Genomic DNA, 24,810 nt, shown 5'->3' with positions numbered 1-24,810 from the left:
AGGAAGGGAGGAGGTAAAAGGGCAGGTGTTGCATCTCCTGCACTTCCACGGGAAGGGGTGTTGGTGGTAATTGAGGAGTGGACCAGGGTGTCGCGGAGGGATGATGAAAGGGGACGAGAAGATGTGTTTGGTGGTGGGATCACGCTGGAGGTGGCGGAAATGGCGGAGGATGACACATTGATTGTGGAGGCTGGTGGGGTGAAAGGCTATCATGGTTCTATCATGGAAACCCTATTGTGGTTCTGGGAGGGAGGGGAAGGGGTGAGAGCAGAAGTACGGGAAATAGAACGGACACAGTAGAGGGAAATCCTCATTTGAGGAAAGCGGAAGACATATCGGAAACACTAGTATGGAAGGTGGCATCGTCAGAGCAGATGGGACAGAGACAGAAAAACTGGGAGAATGGAATTGAGTCCTTTCAGGAAGCAGGGTGGGAAGAAGTGTAGTCCAGGTAGCTGTGGAAGTCGGTGAGCTTATAGTGAATGTTTGTCAAAGCCTATCCCCAACAATGGAGACAGAGAAGTCGAGGAAGGGAAGAGAAGAGTCGCAGATGGACCATGTGAAGGTGAGGGAAGGGTGGAAATTGGAAGCGAAGTGAATGATATTTTCTAGTTTAGGGCGAGAGCAGGAAACGGCACCAATACAGTCATCAATGTACCGGAAAAAGAGGTGAGGGAGGGGACCATTGTAGGACTGGAACAAAGAATGTTCCAGATATCCCACGAAAAGGCAGGCATAGCAAGGATCCATGCGGGTTCCCATAGCAATACCTTTAATTTGGAGGAAGTGGGTGGAGTCAAAGGAGAAGTTGTTCAATGTGAAAACAAGTTCAGCCAGGCGGAGGAGGGTGGTTGTGGATAGGGACTGGTTGGGCCTCTGTTCAAGGAAGAAGCGGTGCGCCCTCAGGCCGTCCTGCTGGGGGATGGAGGTATAGAGGGATTGGACGTCCATAGTGAAAAGGAGACGGTTGGAGCCAGGAGATGAGGTCAGTGATAGTCTTGGAAACGATGGTTTGATGTTCGGTCGTGGGGTCATGGTCCAGGAGGATGTAGGAGGAGGTGTCGGAGAGTTGGCGTCAGCCTCCGCAAGATAGAGGTAGGTTCGCCAAACAACAGCAGCGCCACCCTTGTCAGCAGGTTTAATGACAATGTTGGGGTTGGATCTGAGAAAATGGAGTGCTGCCAGTTCAGAGGGAGGTAGGCCGGAGTGAGTGAAGGGAGCAGAGAAATTGAGATGGCCGATGTCACGCTGGCAGTTCGCAATGAAAAGATCTAGAGAGGGCAAGAGGCCAGAGGGAGGGGACCAGGTAGAACGAGAGTTTTGAAAATGGGAGAAAGGGTCAGTGGGGGGATGACTCCTGGCCAAAGAAGTGGGCACAGAGACGAAGGTAACAGAAAAAGAGCTCAGTGTCGTGCCGAGCTCGAAATTCATTGAGGTGGGGGCGTAAGTGGATGAAGCTCAGTCCTTTGCTGAGGACTGATCGTTTGGGGTCAGAGAGGGGTAGGTTAGAGGGGATAATGAAAACACGGCAGGGGGTGAGATTGGAAGAAGGGATGGGGTCAGAGGAAAGTGAAGGGGAAGAAGGTTCCTGAGGGGCGTTGGCGTCCAAGAGTTGTTGAAGCTTACGATTCTTGATACCTGAAAGGAAGAAAAAAAGTTTTTTGTGAAATTCTATCATATTATGATCACTCTTTCCCAGAGGATCCTTTACTATGAGATTACTAATTAACCCTGTTTCATTACACAATACAGTATCTAAAATAGCCTGTTCCCCAGTTGGTTTCATGACATATTGTTCTAGGAAACTGTCTTGAATGCATGAATAGTGTTGTGTATGTACCTTTAAGGGAATAACTGGTCTTAGACTGCAGTACCGGCAGTGACCACCCCTGTATAAAAGGCCCTAGCAGGCTTCTGTAGTTTCAGTTTCAAGCTGCCGCTTGTTCAGTAAAGTACCTGTTAAACTGTTCTCCCGAAGTCCGTGTATTATTGAGGCGCGGACTTTACAGTGGCGACGAGTAAGTTCGAACTCACCTGCAGTGTGGCATCATCTCACGGGGATCTCGCCTGAAACGAAGGTCCTGGAAGGTCGTAGTCTGAGCAACGGGCGTCGATCGAGGGCAACCGCCCAAAGAATCCATTGGTGTTTGGAGAATTGCAGGAGAGACTGTGGTTCCAGCGAATCGTGCTGGTAGCAGGTAGTGCGCTGACCCTTCCGGACTGCAGCGGGCTGAAGCTCGATCGAGCGGCTCTACAAATCGGGCCGCGCAGCATCACCGGGAAAAGAAAACAAGAGAGAGAGGGTGGAGCGCATAGGGCGCGGTCGGTGCTCAAGAACAGGACAACGGAGAGAAACTAAACGGGGGGGAAGGAAAGCGAGACGCGCCAAAGCTGCGGGTCGCCGCCATTACCCCGTAGAACGCTAGGAGCAGCGTGGCAGTAAGGGGAAGAAGCAAAAGCGCGGGAGGCGCCATTTTATCCCGTTGGGGAAGAAGCAAAAGCGCGGGAGGCACCATTTTATTCCATTGGGGAAGAAGCAAAAGCGCGGGAGGCGCCATTTAAAATCGCCTAAGATGCCGAAAAGTGGCAGTATCACTGCTTTCGACAACGAGGTAGAAGACTGGACCACGTATGTGGAAAGAATTGAAGTGTACTGCAAGGCAAATGAGGTGGCTGATGGAAAGAGGGCGTTGGTATTATTAAATCTGATGGGTGCGAGTACGTACGGCCTATTGCGGAATTTAATTACCCCAGCTAAACCAATGGAGAAAAGTTTTGAGGAGATTGTTCATATCTTACAGGAACATCTAAGCCCTACACCACTGCTGATAGCAGAAAGATTCAAGTTCCATAAAAGAAACCAGCACAAAGATGAGAGCAATGCTGACTATCTTACGGAACTACGCAAGTTATCGAAGCACTGGCAGTTCAGAGCAGGACTGGCAGACACCTTACGGGATAAGTTTGTCTGCGGGCTCCAGAGTGAAGGAACCCAGAAACGACTACTTTCAAAAAAGGACCTGACGCTAGAACAGGCTTTCAGTGTGGCAGTATCCTACGAAGCAGCAGCACGGGAAGCTGCGGAAATACAACAGAAACCACAAGAATACAGTGCTAACGAAATGGCGTATGGAGCCGAAAAGTGCTATCGCTGCGGCAGAACAACCCATGAGCGGAAGGACTGCTGGTTTAAAGACAAAATATGCAGGCAATGCGGGAAAATGGGACATATAACAAGAGTCTGCAGGTCGGGAAAGAAGACCAACACGACAAGAACTACTAAGGAACAGTACAGGAAAGTAAAGAAACTGACAGATAGTAGTTCAGAAGATCAGGAGAGTGATAAGGACTCCGGGAGCAGGTGACTAAGTTGTTTAAAGTTACACAACGTGATCGCAAAAGAAGATCACCGAACCATTTGGGTCACCCTCATGATAGCAGGGTCCCCAGTGAAGATGGAATTGGACACAGGATCAGCCCTAACTGTCATGAATCGACGAGACTATGAGCGGCTATTCTCACACATACCCTTAAAGGACACGTCCATTGTATTGAAGACATACACGGGGCAAAAGGTCTACCCCAGAGGAAAAATAAGGGTGCCAGTTGAATACAACGGAAAGGAAACACAGAAACTATACATGTATATACTACGAGATGGAGGACCACCATTATTGGGACGTGAATGGATCCGAAGACTACAATTGGATTGGCATTCCATTCTGGCACTAACTGTGACTGACAAAAAAGATGATGACGTCGCACCTGGACGTCTGTCACAAATTCTATCTGACGCGGAAGAGGTGTTCCAACAAGGACTTGGGACTCTAATAGGAGTAAAGGCAACCATAAAGATTGAGGATAACGCAACCCCAAAATTTTTCAAGGCCAGACCGGTGCCATACGCGATACGCCCAGCTGTGGAAGCTGAACTGGAGAGTCTGGAGCGTTTGGGGGTGCTGTCTAAGGTGGACTGGAGCGAGTGGGCCACACCCATCGTTCCTGTAATGAAGAAAGCATTGAGCAGCACGCCTGGGGAGCCAAGGAAGGTTCGCATCTGTGGAGACTTCAAGGTGACTGTGAACCCAGTCCTGCACACAGTACAGTATCCGCTTCCGCGGATAGAAGATATTTTCGCCTCACTATCTGGAGGGAAACGTTTTACAAAGATTGACCTGGCTCAAGCGTATCTACAAATGGAGGTGGAAGAAACATCTAGGAAATACCTCACGATAAACACTCACAAAGGCCTTTACCAGTACAATCGACTGGTATTTGGGGTAGCATCGGCCCCGGCTATGTGGCAGAGGGCAATGGAACAAGTCCTGCAAGGGATCCCGGGGACCCAGTGTTATTTGGACGACATCCTGGTTATGGGCAAAAATGACAATGAACACCTTGTCAACCTGGAACAGGTGCTCACGAGATTGCAGGAATATGGGCTACGAGCCAACCGTCCCAAATGCGAGTTCTTCAGGAGACAAATCTCGTATTGTGGCCACATGATTGATGAGGAAGGGTTGCATAAGTCGCCAGACAAGATTGAGGCTGTAGTCAAGGCTCCAGCACCAGAAAATGTGTCGCAACTGAGGTCGTTCCTCGGGTTGGTGAACTACTACCATAAGTTCTTGCCAAATTTATCTACAATTCTGCACCCACTGAACGCCCTCCTTCAAACTGGTGTAACATGGAAATGGAGTGATGAGTGTAAGCGTGCCTTTCAGGAATGTAAATGCCAAATCACTTCAAAAGAAGTATTGGGCCACTACAACCCAACACTACCGATTCGGTTGGCATGTGATGCGTCACCTTACGGCATTGGAGCGGTGCTGTCACACAAATTCCGTGACGGTTCAGAGAGGCCAATAGCCTTTGCATCGCGCTCGCTAACCTCAGCCGAGCGTAACTATGCCCAGATTGACGGGGAGGCCCTCAGCCTGGTGTGGGGGGTGAAGAAGTTCAATCACTATCTGCACGGGCAGAAATTCACCCTACTGACTGATCATCAACCCCTGGTCTCAATTTTTAACCCAAAGAAGGGCGTTCCGGTGATGACGGCGCAACGGCTGCAAAGATGGTCACTTTTTCTAGGGGCACATCAGTACGACATAGAGTACAAGGGTACGAAACAGCATGGAAACGCTGATGGGCTGTCGCGCCTACCGTTGCCTACGGCGGAAGAAGCACCTGCAGTGGACCCGGTGGAGATATTCCATGCGACCATAGTCGAATGTTTGCCTGTTACAAACGCAAGTATTGAGAAGGAAACCCGAAATGACCCGACACTCTCTCGGGTCTATGATTTGACGGTGAAGGGATGGCCAGCATATGGCGACTCACTGTTGCCAGCATTCTCGCCAAGGAGGGAACAGCTGTCAGTGTGCCGGGGAACCTTGATGTGTGGATCCCGAGTGGTAATTCCACCCAAGTTGAGAGATAGAGTACTCAATGAGCTTCACGAGGGTCCTCTGGGAGGGGTAAAAATGAAGAGCCTAGCCAGGGCGTTTGTGTGGTGGCCGGGAATCGATAAAGAAATCGAGGATATGACCAAGAGATGCACAGGATGCCAGAAGGTCCAAAACGCTCCACCACAGGCCCCGCTACATCCATGGGAGTGGCCCTCATCTCCATGGCAACGGGTACACATTGGTTTCGCTGGTCCATTTATGGACTCAATGTTTCTAATCGCTGTGGACGCCCATTTGAAATGGCCAGAGGTCATTTAAAATGTCCTCCACCACCACGGAGAAAACTATTGCAGTCCTAAGGACCATCTTTGCCAGGAATGGGTTGCCAGAACAGATCTGTTCCGACAATGGCCCACAGTTTGTGTCTGAGGATTTCCAGAGGTTCCTGAAGAATAATGGGGTGAAACATTACACATCTGCCCCATATCATCCAGCCACAAATGGATTGGCTGAGAGGTTTGTTCAGACCTTTAAAAAGGCAATAAAGGCAATGTATAATGACGACATACCACTGCAACACAAGGTGGATAACTTCCTGTTTGCTTACCGGAATGCGACACATGCAGTAACCAACCAAACTCCAGCCGTACTGTTTTTCAACCGGAGACTAAGATGTCACTTGGATTTGCTCAAACCAAACATAAGACGAGATGTTGAGGATAAGCAGTTCCAGCACATAAATGAGAAGCCAACCAGGAGCTTCAAGATAGGGCAACCAGTCTTGGCCCGCGACTACCGAACAGAAAAATGGCAGCCAGGCACGATATGCACACAGCAGGGACCACTAATGTACACCGTGGACGTTGGAGAGAGCATCGTGAGACGCCATGCTGACCAGATTCTAGAGTCACAGGAACAAGCCAAACCTGTACCACAAGCATGTGCACCTGGTAATGAGCCCGAAGTACAGATTGCGTCTACCTCAGAAGCTGGGGTATTGGAAGCTGACGAACCAACCAATGACAATGAGCCAGAATTGACTCCAGCGCCAGAACAGGATACCCGAGAAAGGCGCTATCCAGTCCGGATCAGGAAGCCTCCTCAAAGACTGAACTTATAAATGACTATTTCAGTTGATGTATATATTACTGAGAAAATTGTAATTGTAATTAGTTATTATTTAGTTGTTAAATGAATGTTATGTACTGTTTATCTAAAAGGGGAGGAATTGTTGTGTATGTACCTTTAAGGGAATAACTGGTCTTAGACTGCAGTACCGGCAGTGACCACCCCTGTATAAAAGGCCCTAGCAGCCTTCTGTAGTTTCAGTTTCAAGCTGTCTCTTGTTCAGTAAAGTACCTGTTAAACTGTTCTCCCGAAGTCCGTGTATTATTGAGGCGCGGACTTTACAAATAGTAGTAAGCCTGAGGATTGAGAGAGCTTTAGAAACCAGCAAAGGATGACCAAAAAATTGATAAAAAGGGAGAAATTAGACTACGAGAGTAAACTAGAAAGAAATATAGAAACAGATTGTAAGAGCTTCTACAAGTATGGAAAAAGGAAGAGAGTAGCAAAAGTAAATGTTGGTCCCTTAGAGGCTGAGACAGGTGAAATTATAATGGGGAAAAAGGAAATGGCAGAGACTTTAAACAAATATTTTGTATCTCTCTTCACAGTAGAAAACACAAAAAGCATACCAAAAATAGTGGGGCTCCAAGGGGTTAATAAGAGTGAGGAACTTAAAGTAATTAATATCGGTAGAGAAAAAGTACTTGAGAAACTAATGGGACTAAAAGCCGACAAATCCGCTGGACCTGATGGCCTACATCCTAGGGTTCTAAAAGAGGTGGCTGCAGAGATAGTGGATGCATTGGTTGTGATCTTCCTAAATTCCCTAGATTCAGGAACAGTCCCAGCAGATTGGAAGGTAGCAATTGTAACCCCGCTATTCAAGAAAAGAGGGAGAGAGAAAGCAGAGAACTACAGGCCAGTTAGCTTGACATCAGTCTCGGGAAAATCTTGGAATCCATTATTAAGGAAGTGGTAACAGGGTACCTAGAAAATCATAGTATGATTAGGAAGAATCAACATGATTTTATGAAAGGGAAATCATGGTTAACAAATTTAAGAGCTTTTTGATGTTGTAACTAACAGTGTAGATAAAGGGGAACCAGTGAATGTGGTATATTTGGATTTCCAAAAGGCATTCGATAAGGTGCCACATAAAAGGTTGCTACGCAAGTTAAGAGCTCATGGTGTTGAGGGTAATACATTAGCATGGATAGAGGGTTGGTTAACGGACAGAAAACAGAGTAGGGATAAACGGGTCATTTACCGGTTGGCAGGCTGTAATTAGTGGGGTGCCACAAGGATCAGTACTTGGGCCTCAGCTATTTACAATCTATATTAATGACTTAGATGAAGGGACCGAGTGCAATGTAACCAAGTTTGCTGACGATACAAAGCTAGGTGGGAAAGTAAGCTGTGAGGAGGACACAAAGAGCCTGTAAAGGGATATAGAAAGGTTAAGTGAGTGGACAAGAAAATGGCAGATGGAATATAATGTGGGGAAATGCGAGGTTATTCACTTTGGTAGGAAGAATAGAAAAACAGAATTGTTTTTATTGGTGCAAAACTATTAAATGTTGGTGTTCAGAGAAATGTAGATATCCTCGTACAGGAAACACAGAAAGTTTGCATGCAGATACAGCAAGCAATTAGGAAGGCAAATGGCATGTTGACCTTTATTGCAAGGGGGCTGGAGTACAAGAGTAAAGAAGTCTTGCTACAATTGCTCAGGGCTTTGGTGAGACCACACCTGGAATACTGTACACAGTTTTGGTCTCCTTATCTGAGAAAGGACATACTTGCCTTAGAGGCATTGCAACGAAGGTTCAATAGATTGATCCCTAGGGTGAGAGGGTTGTCTCATTGAGATTGAGTAGATTGGGCCTATATTCTCTGGAGTTTAGAAGAATGGGAGGTGCTCTCATTGAAATATATAAGATTCTGAGGGGGATTGACAGATTAGATGCTGAGAGATTATTTCCCCTGGCTGGCGAGTCTAGAACTAGGGGGCATAGTCTCAGGATAAGGGGTCGGCCATTTAAGACTGAGATGAGGAGGAATTTCTTCACTCAGAGGGTTGTGAATCTTTGGAATTTTCTACCCTAAAGAGCTGTGAATGCTGAGTCGTTGAGCATAGTCAAGGCTGAGATAGATAGATTTTTGGACTCTAGAGGAATCAAGGGATATGGGGATCGGGCGGGAAAGTGAAGTTGACGTTGAAGATCAGCCAGGATCGTATTGAATGGCGATTGAATTGTGCACTAACAATGACAATAAAAGTTGATTTGATTTGATTTGATAGTAGGCTCGAAGGGCCGTATAGCCTACTCCTGCTCCTAATTCTTATGTTTTTATGTTCTCTCCACTTGCCTGGATGAGTGAAGCTCCAACAACACGCTAGAAGCTTAACACCATCCAGGACAAACAGCCCACTTGATTGGCACCCCATCCACCACCTTAAATATTCACTCCCTCCACCACCGGCGCACCGTGGCTGCAGTGTGTACCATCTACAAGATGCACTGCAGCAACTCGCCAAGGCTTCTTCGACAGCATCTCCCAAACCCGCGACCTCTACAACCTAGAAGGACGAGGGCAGCAGGCGCATGGGAACACCACCACCTCCAAGTTCCCCTCCAAGTCATACATCATCCTGACTTGGAAATATATTGCCATTCCTTTATCATCGCTCGGTCAAAATTCTGGAACTCCCTTCCTAACAGACCTGTGGGTGTACCTTCACCTCAGGGACTGCAGCGGTTCAAGAAGGCGGCTCACCATCAGTTTCTCGAGGACACTTCTCGATGGGCAATAAATGCTGGCATTGTCAGCGACACCCACATACCATGAATGAATTAGAAAAAAAATGTTCCTAACCAATACTGGATGCTTTTCAGCATCAGCTTGCTGCAATTCTTATAAGTTGTTTGGCCTGATCATCTCACCTTCATCCTTTGTTTAGAATCAGTTAAAGGTTTCCAAATTTGTACCATATATCATGGATCTTTCAGAGTGGGAGAGGGATGCACAAAATACCTGCTAACATTGTCTCCATTGTCAAATGACTTTCGGAAGCATGTTGCCTTCTCTAAACTCAAGGGGCAGTCTCACCATTTACTGGAAGACTATCTTAGCTGCAAGGATGTCCAAATTTGTTTCCTCCAGGTAGAGAGAAAACTCTGATTTTGATTCTGCAAAGATATACTGCATGTCAAATCAGGAATCTAGTACAAGCAGGAAGTACTCCCAGGATAATTCCAAGAAAGATACACTGGCTACTTCTGGTTGAGGGAGGCATTATTCACCTTCCCTTCCAGCAACAGTCATGAGTCTGCTCAGCCTTCACGTTTAGCAGCGGTTCAGTGCTATTTGACACTGCTTGCAAGCAAGTGACCACATCCACCAGCAGCAGGACCAGTTGCCCCCAGGTCTGCTTTGGAGATGAAACCTGCGTGCGACCTTCGTTCTGCCTGCTAATTACCACGATTGATGCGTGCAGCCCAGCGCTGAGTGTGCTGCTGAGTGGCTGAGCGTCCAGCTAGCTCTATTTAAAGCTAACCTCCACTTTTAAAGGCAGTCTGCACCTCTTAAAGTGGAAGTGCTTGTCAAGACAACTATGACTGAGTAATGGATCAACAGGGCAGAGAAAGGGCACCAAGGTCTCCTGCTGTGAGGCCTCCTCTCCCTCCTCCCTCTGCGAGCAGCTTGTCTTCTTTGCTGCCTCTGCTCCATCTCCATCTCCCTGTCATGCTTCAGTGCAAGGGGGATTGCAAGTGGAGCCTCCATGACTGGGAGCAAGTGTTGTACTCCGAGGCCTTCCAGTAGCAGCCAACGCCTTCCCAATGTTCAGTAGCACTCTCTGCACATTTTAACAACTTCTGAAATCTCTTAGAGCAACCCAGTACTCATACAAACTCTGCAAGAGCCAGTACAAAGGCAATAAACAACTTACTTACAAGTTGGCTGTATCCCTTTATGTAGCGCTGGCGGGGTGTTATGTCGTGCAGCTGAATGCACTGTTCAGGAGAGGGCGTTGAATGGAGGGGCGACATCAAAAAAGGCAGGTTGTCCATCAAATCAGCATTACATGCTGACTGATGACACGATCTACCTACTCGGCATACTACCCACGCTATCACCCTCACCAAGATGGCGAACAGCGCGGGCCACACCGGAAGTGGGTGGAAGCAAAGCGGCACCATTTTTTAAAAAATGATCAAAGCTACCGGCGCTATGGGGTTGAATTTCGCAGCCAACTTTAATCTTTAAGAAATAACTTCACAAACACAGTATTACACAAGTTCATTAAAACCAATGTATTTGAAGAAGGGTCCAACCCGAAACGTCAACTCAAATTTCTCTCCACGGATGTTGCCTGACCTGCTGAGTTTTTCCAGCATTTTCTGTTGTTATATCTGATCGTGTCAGTTTTATCCCTCTATTGCATGAGTTTGGTGGAGATAAAATAAACTGATTAACAGAATAGTTGAACAAATACTTGTGTTAGAATTATTCTGCTTAATGGTCAAACATCAAATTATACCAAAGTTGAAGCATAGTTAGTCTATGATTAGTTCTAGACGTCTCATATATATTACAGTACTCAGTTCTCTGATATCTATCTACATGCAAATAAATAATCTGACTCATTTGTTTGAAATGCTCCTTTGCTTGATATTAACAGGATCAACTCAGAGAATTTTTGATACCATGCATTGTGATAAATGGAAACCGCAAACCTCACATTGTCCACTACAAATTGTATCAGAAAGTGGAACCACTAGTGAAAAATCGTGGTAGCCTGTTTGAAAAATGTTTCCCAGTGAATTTAAAACTTGCTCGCAAGTTAGTGAGGAATTCCTATAAACTGTTGAGTAGTTTTGGCCTCTGGGATGTTGTTGAGGTAAGTGGAACAATACTGTTAATATTTATGTGCAATATATGTGTTTTATATAAATAAAATGAAATCTTAAAAGAAAAACATGCCAAATACCTTTTCATTATCAATAATTAAAGATTGAGTCACATCTTTAGACTTACTTATGGAATATTTGTATTGGAATAAAAATTAATTTTAAGCTATGTTTTTAATCTCTTAAAAGCTGTACTAGATATTAAATTGAGATTTTTACGGTCATCTTGTGAATTAGCTAGCAGTTCTTTATAACTATCACAGTTGCATTTTAGAAATTGTGTTCACGGCAACATTTCACATGTACGGAACATTTCATCAATTTTGCTTCTTGCATTGCTTGATTATTAGAATGTCTTATTGGAAAGGAGTAAACAAGGTATTGTATTTTACATCCTTTCCAGCTTAATTAAAGCTCCATTGATTAAGGTGTAGGCACTTAAACAAAGGACAAATTTGGTCCTTACATAGAGATTCTGGGGCTGAAAATCCTCACCTGCCCCCTAACTCCAACTCCAACAGGAGTGTGCCGGAAGGGCTGTGAATTAGGTCACAATCCCCCAGCCTGTCATTTTGCCACCACAGTTTGTGGTATCCCAGGGCAAGTAATAATTTCTGATAACTTGGGACATATGCCTATGAGGAATATCTTATGCGTGTACTTGGCTATTCATGGGGTTCTTCATTCTATCCCCTTGTTACTGAAGCCTGACGAGAACTGTACTGAACTAGCAAACAGAGAAAAGGCTCTGATTTATATCTCTCTGTCAGGTGGCTCTGCAAATGGAACTATCAATCAATACCTGCTGCAGACACTGACTAAAATGCCAGCTGTAACAAATTCATACCTCTCAGGAGGTCAGCAATTCCAAATGAATAGTGCTCTTTACTTCGCCAGGATAGCAGGCTTCCCCATGGTGCAGGGTGCAATTGATTGCACATATGTCGCTTTGCGGGCACCGCATCTCAGTTCAGAGATGTACCACAACTGGAAGGGATTCCACTCTCAATCCAGCAAGTATGCGACCATACTCAGCGCATCATGCAAGTCAATGCTAGGTATACTGGCAGCAGCCATGATGCCTTCATTCTGCAGCAGTCCGCTGTACCATCAGCATTTGAGCCACCACGACAAACCAGAGGATGGCTACTGGGCGACGAGGGCTATCTGCTGACCACCTGGCTCATGACTCCGCTGCACTACCTAACCACATGTGGGCAGCATGCATATAATGCTGCCACACAAAATATGATAGAGCAGACCATTGGCATCCTTAAACAATGCTTCCGCTGCCTGGACCACTCTGGAGGAGCCCTGCAGTACTCACCAGAGCATGTCTCAACTTTTGTTGTGGTTTGCTGCATGCTCCACAACCTTACCATCATGAGGGCACAGCCCTTGCTATCAGGCATATGGCGGCCAGAGGAGGATGAAGCGGAAGAGGAGGAGGAGGAAGTGGAAGGGAGAAGGCAACCCAGACAGCCCATTTCTGCCCGGGCTGTTCGGGATCGAATCATCTGACTACAGTACCAGTGAACGCAACCCCAATTCACCAATCAACATTAATCCTACACCTTACTTCCCTCTGTTACTGACCATCACAGTGTCCTCTTGGCCACAATGTTACAAAAAAAGCCACCACAAAACAAACATTTCAGACCAATTTTATGAATTACACCATTACAATATTTCAATCAAAAGTCAACTAATCACCCTTGTGCATTCCCTTAGTGCCTGTCCTAGTGCTCCTACGCAGTGCTACCCCAGTGGTTGCAGCATGGCTGGTGGAAGGCTGCTGATTTTCACTTGGTGAGACTGCAGATAGCCTTGCAGGATGACCTCGGCATGGGTGGCAGCAGTCTGGGCTGGCTGGCTAACAGGCAACAGCAAGGGCACTGGTGGAGTGGCAGCAGTGGGAGGACGAATGCTGTCATCCTGAGAGAGGACAGCAGGTTCGTCCTCCACGGAGCTACTGCCACACCCCCAGGGCAGCGCCTCAGCAATCCTAGTAATCTGCTGGAAACAGATTGTTGGACTGCTGTGACACCCTGCAAGCCCCTTTTAACACTGGTAAACCAAGCCATGATGGCAGGTGTCTGTGCTTGCATGGCAGCATGCTGAGCTTTCATGAATTCAGTCTGAGCTTGCATTGCAGCACTCAGACATTGGGTGGATGCTGCTTGTGCTGCAGTGGAAGCTGAGACATTGGCCATCAGATGCCGCATGATGGTTGGGTCCGCTAATGGATCTGCCCACCCCTTCCGCGCTCTGTGCAAAGTTGGTGCTGGACTCCTCCATGCTCCTTGACATTGTATAGGATTACATAGGATATATGGCACAGGAACAGGCCATTCAGCCCAACCAGTCCATGCCGGCGTTTATGCTCCACTCGAGTTTCTTCCCGTCTTTCCTCATCTAAATCTATCAGCATAACCCTCTATTCCCTTCTCCCTCATATGTTTGTCCAGCCTCCCCTTAAATGCATCTATACTATTCGCTTCAACCACTCCACATTCTCACCACTCTTGGGTAAAGAAGTTTCTTCTGAATTCCCTATTTGATTTCTTGGTGACTATCTTATATTGATGGCCTCTAGTTATGCTCTTCCCCACAAGTGGAAACATTCTCTCTATATCCACTCTATCAAAACCTTTCATAATTTTAAAGACCTCTATTAGGTCACCCTTCTTTTTTCAAGAGAAAAGAGACCCAGCCTGTTCATCCTTTCCTGACATGTATACCCTCACATTTCTGGTATAATCCTTGTAAATCTTCTCTGCACCCTCTCCAGTGCCTCTATATCCTTTTTATAATATGGCGACCAGAACTGTATGCAGTACTCGAGGTGTGGTCTAACCAAGGTTCGATGCAGGTTTAGCATAACTTCCTTACTTTTCAATTCTATCCCTCTAGAAATAAACCCTAGTACTTGGTTTGCTTTTTTATGGCCTTGCTAACCTGCATCGTAACTTTTAGTGATTTGTGTATTTGTACTCCTAGATCCCTTTGTTCCTCTACCCCACCCAGACTTGCACCCTTCAAGTGATAAGTGACCTCCCTATTCTTCCTACCAAAATGTAATACCTCACGTTTATCTGTGTTGAACTTCATTTGCCAATTATATGCCCATTCTGCAAGTTTATTAATGTCCTGCTGCAACATCTGCAGACATGGGACAGCTTCCACTTAAACATCGATGACATTCAGCTCTACCTCTCTAGCACCCCTCTTGACTCTTCCACTGCTGCATCTGTGCTCCAGTCTGGGGTGAGCCATAATTTCCTCCTGTTAAACATTGAGAAGACAGAAGCCATTATCTTCGGCTCCCAACACAAACTAAATAACCTTGCCACCAATTCCATCCACTCCTCGGTCACTGTTTCTGGCTGAACCATACTAGTAGCAACCTCAGTGTTCTATTCAACTCCATATCCTCTCCATCACAGAGAACGCCTACTTCTACATCCGTAACATCGCCTGCCTCTCCCCCTACTTCAGCCCATCTGTTGCTGAAAATCTCATCCAAGCCTTTGTCACCTCCAGACTTCACTATCCAGTGCTGTCCTGATCAATTTCACATCTTCCACTCTCCATAAACTTCAGCTCATCCAAACATCTGATGCCCATATATTTTTCAGTTCTCACCCATCACCTCTGCTTTTCCTGCCCTACATTGGTTCTCAGTCCTCCAACACCTCAAATTTAAAATTCTTATCCTTGTGTTTTAATCCCTTCATTGCCTCACCCCTCCCTATCTCTAATCTCATCCAGCTCTACAAACCCCTATTGTGCATCTACCCTCCCTTCGTCCCACCATTGGAGTCCATGCCTCCAGCAAACTTGTCCCCATGCTCTGGAATTCCCTCTCTAAATCCCTCCATCTCCACCTCTCCTCCATTAAGATACTCTTAGAACCCACCTCTTTCACCAAGCATTTGGTCACCCCTCCTAATATCTCCTTCTTTGGTTTGACATCCATTATTTTTGATTGTACGTGAAGTGCTTTGGAATGTTTTCTACCGTAAAAGTGCTATATAAATGCAAATGATCATTGTAGTAGCCCTAGGACGTTACTGCAGGACTTCCTCAAGAAAGTGTCCTTCACCGACCAACCTTAGCTGCTTCATCAAAAAAGAATTGCAATGTGCATGGGTGATGATGCCCTGTGTCTAGTTGATTGCAGAGAAGGTTGGTGTGGATGTTGGTGCTGGTGTGATCGGCGATGCTGGTGTTGGGGCTGATTGTGGTGGAATTCTGAGGACCAAGGTGAGATTTTTTCAAGGGCATACTGATGAAATAGATGGCAGGTGAGGTTGAGATGACAGAAGCGATCTGTCAATGGTGAGAGAGGTTATTCCAATGAGGTGACAGTGGATAGAGAGATTACTCCAAACACTTGCTAGCTGCATAAAGGTCAATTTGTCTTCTAAATGCGGTAAGCAACAGCTTCTAACCTTGGAAGGCGAAGACCTGTGAAATGGAAGCTTTCATAGACCATTTACAGCTGTCAGGTTAGTAAATCATTCCATGCTGACACAACACCCAACCTACTTACCTGATGTGATCCCCGCACTCCAGGAATCTCGTGGAAAAACTGGTAAAATGTTAAGTACGTGGTAAAATGGTGCTTAAGTACCCTTTAACAAGCCTTTAAGTATCTAAATTGGCTGATCCGCTGCTTGGTGTTGGGTCTGTTCAGGGATGACGGACCCGACACTTGGGAAACTGACAAGGAGGTGGGTTTACAGCGGAATACCGACCCGCTGTCAATAATTTTGATTTTGACAATGAACCCACCTCCAAATCCGCACTCTGAGCGCCAACAGCAGCAGAGGAGCACTACAACAAGGCACCTGCCTTTGCAAGATTGGTCATCAAGAGGACCATTGGGGTCTTAAAGGGACACTTTTACTGCCTGGACAAGTTGGGAGGAGCTTTACAGAATGGTACAGATTGTGTGTCATGTATAGTTGTAGCCTGCTTTACCCTTCACCATACAAAAAGAGCTGGACTTTGACATTACTCACAAGGAGGCTGTAGCTTCATCGGAGACAGAACTACATGGAGGAGAGCATCACAGTAACTAGCACTTAAAAGACTCCTCAGTGACTGCCACAAGGAGCATTAGAGCACATCCCATCACTGAAGTCTTCTCTGTGCAACAGTCTACCTTTGACACCAAAGCTTACCAGCTTCTCCCTACTTTCAAATAAAAGGACATTCCCTCAATCCACTACCCATCCTACAATGTGACAATGCATTCATCTTCGCTTGGGTCTGCTGCAGATCCCAATTAAGTTGCCACACGTTTCATTGGTGCATGTAATAAAGACAAAGCTTCCTTAATGTTGTTGCAAATGAGAACTGTAGCCTCCAGATTCACCCAGCAGTTGCCACACATGTTCAGAGACTAACCTCAAAGCCGATGTGATCTTCCTCAAACATCCGAAGCTATAGGCAGCCTTCTCCTCAGCCTCCACTAGGAAGGTGGCACATTCTCATCTACTACCCATTCCTCCAGCTCCCTTATGCCCTGTGAATCACCCGATGCCACATCCTCACTAACACAATTTATTTTCACCTGGGATGGCGGAGGAGAATCTCCCATGTTCTCTTCACGTTTGGCAATTTCTGTGTTTATTTCTATTTGAAAATTTGTTAATTTATCAGTTAAAAAAATCAGTAGAAATTGAAAAATAATAACCTTATTAATACACTAACAGTTAAAAGGGAATAGTTATCTACGTGAAGATCTGTGTTACAACACATTTTTTTAGATAGAAAGAAAGAACTTGCAATTATATTGACTTAACGGGTCTTTCACAATGACACGGTGCTTCACATCCAATTAATTACGTCAAAGCAGAATGACCATGGTTATTCAGGCAAATGCAGCAGTGTTTTGTAAACAGCAAGGTCCCATAAACAGTAATGAGATTAACAACTATAATATTTTTTGGTGGTGGTTGTGATTAGAGTAATTGGCCAATATATTAGAGGAGGGCTAAATGTGTATGTTCTTACTTACAATTTACTCCTCAGATCAATAGGGTTTGTAACGTTGAATGTCAAATCTTACAGATTTATTACTTATGCAATAACTAAGCATACAGTTAACAGCAGACAAAAACCTTGCGAGTTTAGTCAGCGGACTCAAACACATTACAGTTCTGAGCTCGGTATACAGGCTGCAGACCTTAATCGAATGGTCTGGGGTCCATGTACAGTACATAGTCATAGGGTGAAAAATTGAGTCACGCCCCCTTTGGGGCGCTAACTTCTTTTAGCGCCCTGAAAAAATTAGCACCCCCGCGGCCAAAATTGAATGGTAGCACCCCAAGAGGGAAGCGGGGCGCTACTGGAAGCGCCCCGCCTCCCTCTTGGGGTGCTGCGAGGGAATATCACGGTGCTACATGCCGCAGTAGGTCGCATCGCGGTACGGCAGACCTTCCTCCCCTTCTTAAAGGGGAGTGGCCTTGCGCAGCGCAACCCAGGGCCCAGCTGGGCTACCGGGGATCGGAGTGCTGGCAAAAGACCCCAGCACTCTGTGGGGGGGCTTCACAGAAGGCCGGGGATGGCAATGTGGGCAGGTGCTACAGGCGGCCAACAACAGAAATGGCCGCCCGCCACCTCGCCTTTAATTAGCACCATCCCGGCTATAGGTAGGCCCCCCTGACCCCGTCAGACATGGCGTCCGTTGGTAAATCAGGGGGTGCTACCGAAGATCGTGGTCGATGCGCGAGCGGGGCGCTGCATATGGCGATGACGTCATCACCGGCGGCACAGCACCACGGGGCGCTAACATTTACCGCCGCTGCTAACCTCCCGCTGAATTTCGCGGGAGGCGTTGGCAGCGCCACGTTCGGGCACTAGTTGCTTTGCACCCTGTTAGGCGCAAAGCAACCACATTTTTCCCCCTATAGAGTCATAACGGTACAGAAGGTGGCCATTTGGCCCATCGAGTCCATGCCGGCTCTCTGTAGAGCATTCCAGTCAGTCCCATTTTCCCGCTCTATCCCCGTAGTTCTACATAGATCGTTAAAATGTCATGGACTGGTACAGAAAATAATAAAAAAAAGACAAATGGAATGCTGGCTTTTATATCTAGAGGACTAGAATACAAGGGTGTAGAAGCTGTGCTACAGCTATACAAAGCCCTGGTTAGACCACTCCTGGAGTACTATGAGCAGTTCTGGGCACCACACCTTAGGAAGGATATATTGGCCTTGGAGGGAGTGCAGCGTAGATTTACCAGAATGATACCTGGTCTCCAAGGGTTAAATTATGAGGAGAGATTATACAAACTAGGGTTTTATTCCCTTCAATTTAGAAGATTAAGGGGTGATTTGATTGAAGTTTTCAAGATATTAAGGGGAACTGATAGGGTAGATAGAGAGAAACTATATCCACAGGTTGGGGAGTCTAGGCCTAGGGAGCATAAGCTAAAAATTAGAGCCAGGCCTTTCAGGAGTGAAGTTAGGAAACACTTCTACACGTAAAGGTTGGTAGATGTTTGGAATTCTCTTCTGTAAATGGCAATTGATGCTAGGTCAATTGTTAATTTTAAATCTGAAATTGATAGATTTTTGTTAACCAAAGTTATTGAGGGATATGGTGCAAAGGCGGAACAGGCTTGAGGGGCTAAATGGCCTACTCCTGTTCCTATGAATCCCAAGTATCTGTTCCAACACCCACTTTTTCTTACTCCTTCTATGTGACAATCCACATGTTTCTGAATTACCTAATACAACTCCATATAAGATTAATTTTAATGAGCTTCTTCCCTTGTCCCTTATCAGTAACTTTAGTTTCAACAAGACCTTTTCCATAGAAAACTCTCCAACTTTGTTATCTTATTGATAGTTTCACTCTTGTTGCTATTCTACCAAATGAAACTTCTAATAAATCTATACCATTACATACCAATCTTTTGCTTCAAGGATGATTTATTCACAAATGTATCCTTCTGCAGAACTCTTCTATAGCAGAGGGGTCAAAAACCAGGGGGCACAGATTTAAAGTAATTGGAGGAAGGTTTAGAGGGGATTTGAGGGGAAATTTCTTCACCCAGAGGGTTGTGGGGGTCTGGAACTCACTGCCTGAAAGTGTGCTGGAGGCAGGAACCCGAACCACATTTAAAAAGTACTTGAATGTGCACTTGGGATGCTGTAACCTGCAGAGCTACGGACCAAGAGCTGGGACGTGGGATTAGGCTGGATAGCTCTCTGTTGGCCGGCACAGACACAATGGGTCAAAATGGCCTCCTTCCGTGCTGCAACTTTCTATGATTCTAAGAACTAACTTGTTATCAATTGATTAAAGTTGCACTGGAAAGTTCTACAGTATGCATTGGAATGTTTTTTAATTAGGTTATTGTCTAAGCTTTATTTTCAGTCTTAATTCAACACTTCAGTGGTCACTGCATCTAAATTGACTTATACTCCCTCATTTAACATGTAAAACCAAAAGTTACTATTACTACATTATAAAGATATCAATAGCAGTATAACATTAGCAGACTTCAGGAATCCTTTCCTTACAAGTACAATATATTGCAAACTATTATCTAAGTCTGATGTGCAATTTCTGGTTTATTTGATTCACCACAAAATCAATTAGAATTACAAATGGCTCTGCATATTTTGTACTACTTGCTTATGGTCCATTTATCTATCTACAAAGATGACTACTTAAAAAAAAAATGCGAACAAGATTTGTCTAATATCATACAGAATACACAGGGATCATGGATACCTGTGGCTGACATTTTTCAAATGAAGCAACTTTTGATACAAATATAGGTAGAATGAGTCTAATTTTAAATATATATTTTTTTTGCTTTTTATTTGACGTTGCAGTTAAGTGATGGAAATGCAATTCAACCTGTCCAAGATATGCAGCAAAACATCTTCCCTGTTATCCACCGCAAGTACGTTTATTACTTTGTATCGAAGCAGAATAGAGACAAATTTATTGAAAATCCATTCAAGTATATCTGCCAGCCTAAACCCAGGCCTGTTGTGCCCATCAAGATTGCCATTGTAGGACCACCAAAGTCTGGAAAGACCACTGGTAGGTGAAGAATTTAGAACCAACTTTGTGTTTAAATATAGCTAGAAGTAATACATATATTTACTGATCTATCTGTGCATATTGGCCCGGATCTTGGTCTCAGCGACAAAGGAACGACTTTCACCGTTCACTTCGCTGACTTTTCACAGGCTTGTCAGTGGAGATTTTCACTAACCCAGCATCTATTTCAGTGTGGCACCCTCTACAGGGGAGCTGTGGCATATGTGAACAGGGCATGAAGCAGCAAACTCTTCAACCAATCAGATTGACAAATCCTCATTGAGAAACGCAGGGCTGGATTTTGCCAATGGGGAGCTTTTGGAGGCGGGACTCCCACTTGTCGGGTTTTAGTCCCGCCTCCATCAACTTCTGGCCAACTCATGCTATTTTCCCTTGATTGACCTTGTTAAGCCCTCCCAGCGGGCTTAGCAGGCCAATTAAGGGAAAGCCGGTTACAGAGAACGTCAACATATGACGTTTCATCTGACAAAAGTGTTTGACAGATGAATTGTCATCATTTGACAGCTCTGTGAAGCTGTCAAACATTGACATTCTCTGTAGTTTGATGAGTTCTTGAATTCAAGACTCATCAAATCTCTTTATTTAGCAGAAATTAGATGGTTGCTGCATTGGAGAATGCAGCGGCCATCTGTCATCTCTGCCGCGGAGGTGCATGACTCTCCGCATATCCAACTCTTGAAGCCTGCAGGAAGAAACAAAGATAAGTAAACTTTTACTAACACTTTCCACTTACCTCACATACTCACTTCTCCATACTTGCACCCATCATTTACCTTCACATCGCACTTTTGCACCCCTCTGATCCCCGCAGACCCACTACTCACGTTGGTGATCCTGGCGGGGTTCACAGCCTTCGGGAAGCCCGCACTTGTGTGGGTAAAATGGGGATAATCCTCTTATCTACCTGTTAACTAATCCCCTTCCAGCCTCCAAGGAGACGGGACCCGGCGTGGGTCGGCTACCCGCCTCCTGGCGAGATGGCACGGAGGCGGGTTGGGCACCCGCCCCCAGATTCTGCCATTTTCACTGCAGTCCCGCCCCCAAACCCGCCTCCCCAGGGCTGGCAAGATCGCGCCTGCAGTGTCCAAACCAGGAAGTATAAAGCAGGAAATATAAATTCGATTTAAATCATGGACAGAAAGTGAAATAAAGATTGGGAAATACAGATAAGAACATAAGAAATAGGAGCAGGAGTAGGCCATTTGGCCCTTCGAGCCTGCTCCGCCATTCAATGGGATCATGTCTGATCTTCTGCCTCAATTCCATTCACCGGCCTTATCACCATATCTCTTGATGCCCTTACTAGTCAGAAATCTGTCGACTTCTGTTTTGAATACACCCAATGACTGAGCCTCCACAGCCCTCTGGGGTAGAGAATTCCAAAGATTCATCACCCTCTGTGTGAAGAAATTTCTTCTCATCTCAGTCCTGAATGGCCTACCCTTTATCCTGAGACTGTGGCCCCTGGTTCTAGACTCCCCAGACAAGGGAAACATTCTCCCAGCATCCACCCTATCAAGCCCTGTAATAATTTTGTATGCTTCAATGAGATCCCCTCTCATTCTTCCGAATTCAAGAGAATACAGGCCTAGTTTACTCAATCTCTTCTCATATGACAGTCCCGCCATCCCAGGAATCAATCTCGTGAACCTTCGTTGCACTCCCTCTATGGCAAGTATATCCTTCCTTAGGTAAGGAGACCAAAATTGTACACAGTACTCCAGGTGTGGTCTCACCAAGACCCTATATAATTGGAGTAAGACTTCTTTACTCCTGTACTCAAATCCTCTTGTAATGAAGGCCAGCATACCATTTGCCTTCCTAATGGCTTGCTGCACCTGCACATGCACTTTCAGTGACTCATGTACAAGGACACCCAGGCCCTTTTGAGCATCTGCATTCCCCAATCTTTCACCATTTAGGAAATACTCTGCCTATCTGTTTTTTCTACCAAAGTGGATAACTTCACATTTATCCACATTATAATCCATCTGCCATGTTCTCGCCCACTCACTGAGCCTGTCGAGATCCCCTTGAAGCCTCTTCACATCCTCTTTGCAACTGACACTGCCACCTAGCTTTGTGTCATCAGCAAATTTGGAAATGTTTCATTTGGTCCCCTCATCCAAATCATTGATATAGATTGTGAATAGCTGGGGCCCAAGCACCGATCCTTGCAGTACCCTACTAGTCACAGCCTGCCATCCTGAAAAAGACCTGTTTATCCCTACTCTTTGTTTTCTGTCTATTAACCATTTCTCAATCCATGCTAGTATATTACCCCCAATTCCATGTGCCCTAATTTTGTTCACCAACCTCTTGTGTGGGACCTTATCGAAGGCCTTCTGAAAATCCAAATACACCACACCTGCCGGTTCCCCTTTATCTACTCCACTAGTTACATCCTCAAAAAACTCTTTTAAATCACCAACATTAATTTTCTTCTGAGGGAATAAGACTCCATACCTTTAAAATTAATTTTTCAGCACAGTGCCAGAGAGGCTGTTCAACAGTAATTCTTACTTATTACACCGTTAATAGCTCACTTACCCCTGAATGCACCAGCCCTAACCTTTTCATCCATTTTTAGTGCGGAACTAGTGGGCAAGTACCCAAGTTCGTGCTGTTGCAGTCATTTCAATCCCGAGTCTATCGGCGAGGACTGCAAAAGCACCCTGTGGAGGAGCGGGATATCTCTCTAACAGCTACTTCCGGATTTCCAGGTTTAATTGCGCATGTGCGGACGCCAGAAGTTGCAGTCAGGTTTACCCTGTTATTGATGGCAAATGCTGATAGCCTCACCATTATTACCGCAAAATCCGGGCCAATATTATCAAAACTGTGACCTCAAAATTGCTTTTGTGGTGATGTCGGTGTTTACATTGAAGTATACAGAGTCAGTGGGAGGGTGCCTCGTTAGTAGCGAGTAGGTGGGCCCAAACAGTTTTTGGGCACATCTTTGACACACACCTGTCCATGCTGCCAGAAACGAAGGCCTTGTTCCACCCTTGGAGAGGACAGTTGCCCAGGACTCCCAGCCCTGGCAATCGTTCTATTGGCCTCCTGAGCAAGGGTCCATTATGGCTGGATTGTTTGCTGCAGAAGTCTGGCATTTGCAGACTCCTGTTGCAGGGAAAGAAAAAATGTTTTTTTGGCTAACCAGTTGACTTATGTTTTGTGTTGATTCGGTATTAAACTTTTTCGCCGTAATTACTGAATCAGAGCCAAGACCATAACTGGGCTGCTCATTGAACTCGAGTTTATGTGCGATTCCTAGCAGCAGATCTTGTGATGCAGCACTGGCGGCCTCGGGATCCTCCAACACACGGATGGGGTCTGTACGGCTTTGGGAGTACTCCACCAGTATCCTTATGAAACAAGGGGTCTTCACAGTTCAGGCAATTCTTTCACAGGTAAAGTGGGGTTTCACAGTATCTCATTAGAACCAACTGGAGCCGCAGGGTCCTGTTCACATTCTAGCCTCTAGAGAGAGCCCTGCACCAAGTACTGTATTGCTGGATAGATTGTTGAATATACATTTTTGAATTAAACTATCAGGGCAACAATCATCAGAAAAATTGAAGTTTGTTCCAATCAACCTGTATCTGCCTTATGTTGCAGTGGCCAGGAGGTTTGCCAGTGAGCTTGGACTTCAACGCATTTCAACAGGAGAAGCTGTTCGCACAGTTCTGTCCATTCAGAGCAAGACTGAGTTGGCTGTTAACATTAATAAACATCTCAAAAAGGGTTTGATAGTGCCAGATGAATTTGTTGCAAAATGTCTAGAAGTGGTCTTGATGGATGTTGTATGTAACACCAGAGGGTATGTTTCAAGTATTTCTAAATTCTATATATCTATCTATATAATATATATATATATATCTGTAAAACCTTACTTCCTATTTTCACACTTTTGTGTCAACTTTTCCATTATAAACTCCTATGCCCGCATTTAAAAAGGAAAAGCCCCAGGTCAACTGGTTCTTATTATATTACCATGTAATTACAGGCTCTGGCATTAGGTTGGGTGGGGGGGGGGGAGGCGCTGTATTATCTTTTCCTCATTCAAAGGCCTAGAAATTGGGCTGCATAGAGCCCATTTTATCAGGTGCTATGCAAACTTCTAAGGCTCCAAAATAGGGGGCAGGAAGTGTGCCACACTTCTGGATAAGGACAAACAAGAGGTGTTCTATACGGAGGCATTAGGTAATTTGCATATGCATGTTCGAGGTCCCCGCTCCAACATTGATTTGCTCTGTTTGCCCCAACTGGATGCTGAGCCGTTGAGTATATTCAAGGCTGAGATAGAAAATTTTTTGGACTCTCGG

General features: G+C 45.5%; 1 protein-coding gene across 3 annotated transcripts in view; it reads left to right on the top strand.

Moving 5' to 3' along the window:
- ak9 (adenylate kinase 9) overlaps nt 1-24,810 on the top strand; it is a 366,094-nt gene that overhangs the window by 264,953 nt on the left and 76,331 nt on the right. For all 3 annotated transcript variants that reach the window (XM_085997790.1, XM_085997792.1, XM_085997791.1), the window contains 3 exons: nt 11,161-11,379; nt 20,248-20,461; nt 24,104-24,305. In XM_085997790.1, the coding sequence (XP_085853916.1) occupies nt 11,161-11,379; nt 20,248-20,461; nt 24,104-24,305 (635 nt within the window). The remainder of the gene's footprint in view (nt 1-11,160; nt 11,380-20,247; nt 20,462-24,103; nt 24,306-24,810) is intronic.

The sequence above is a fragment of the Somniosus microcephalus genome, chromosome 9 (assembly GCF_052327205.1).
Source record: "Somniosus microcephalus isolate GS21.2 chromosome 9, FLI_Smic_1.0, whole genome shotgun sequence".
Lineage (NCBI taxonomy): Eukaryota > Metazoa > Chordata > Chondrichthyes > Squaliformes > Somniosidae > Somniosus > Somniosus microcephalus.
Note: the sequence above shows the minus strand (reverse complement) of the source record. Positions and strands in the feature narration are given on the sequence as shown.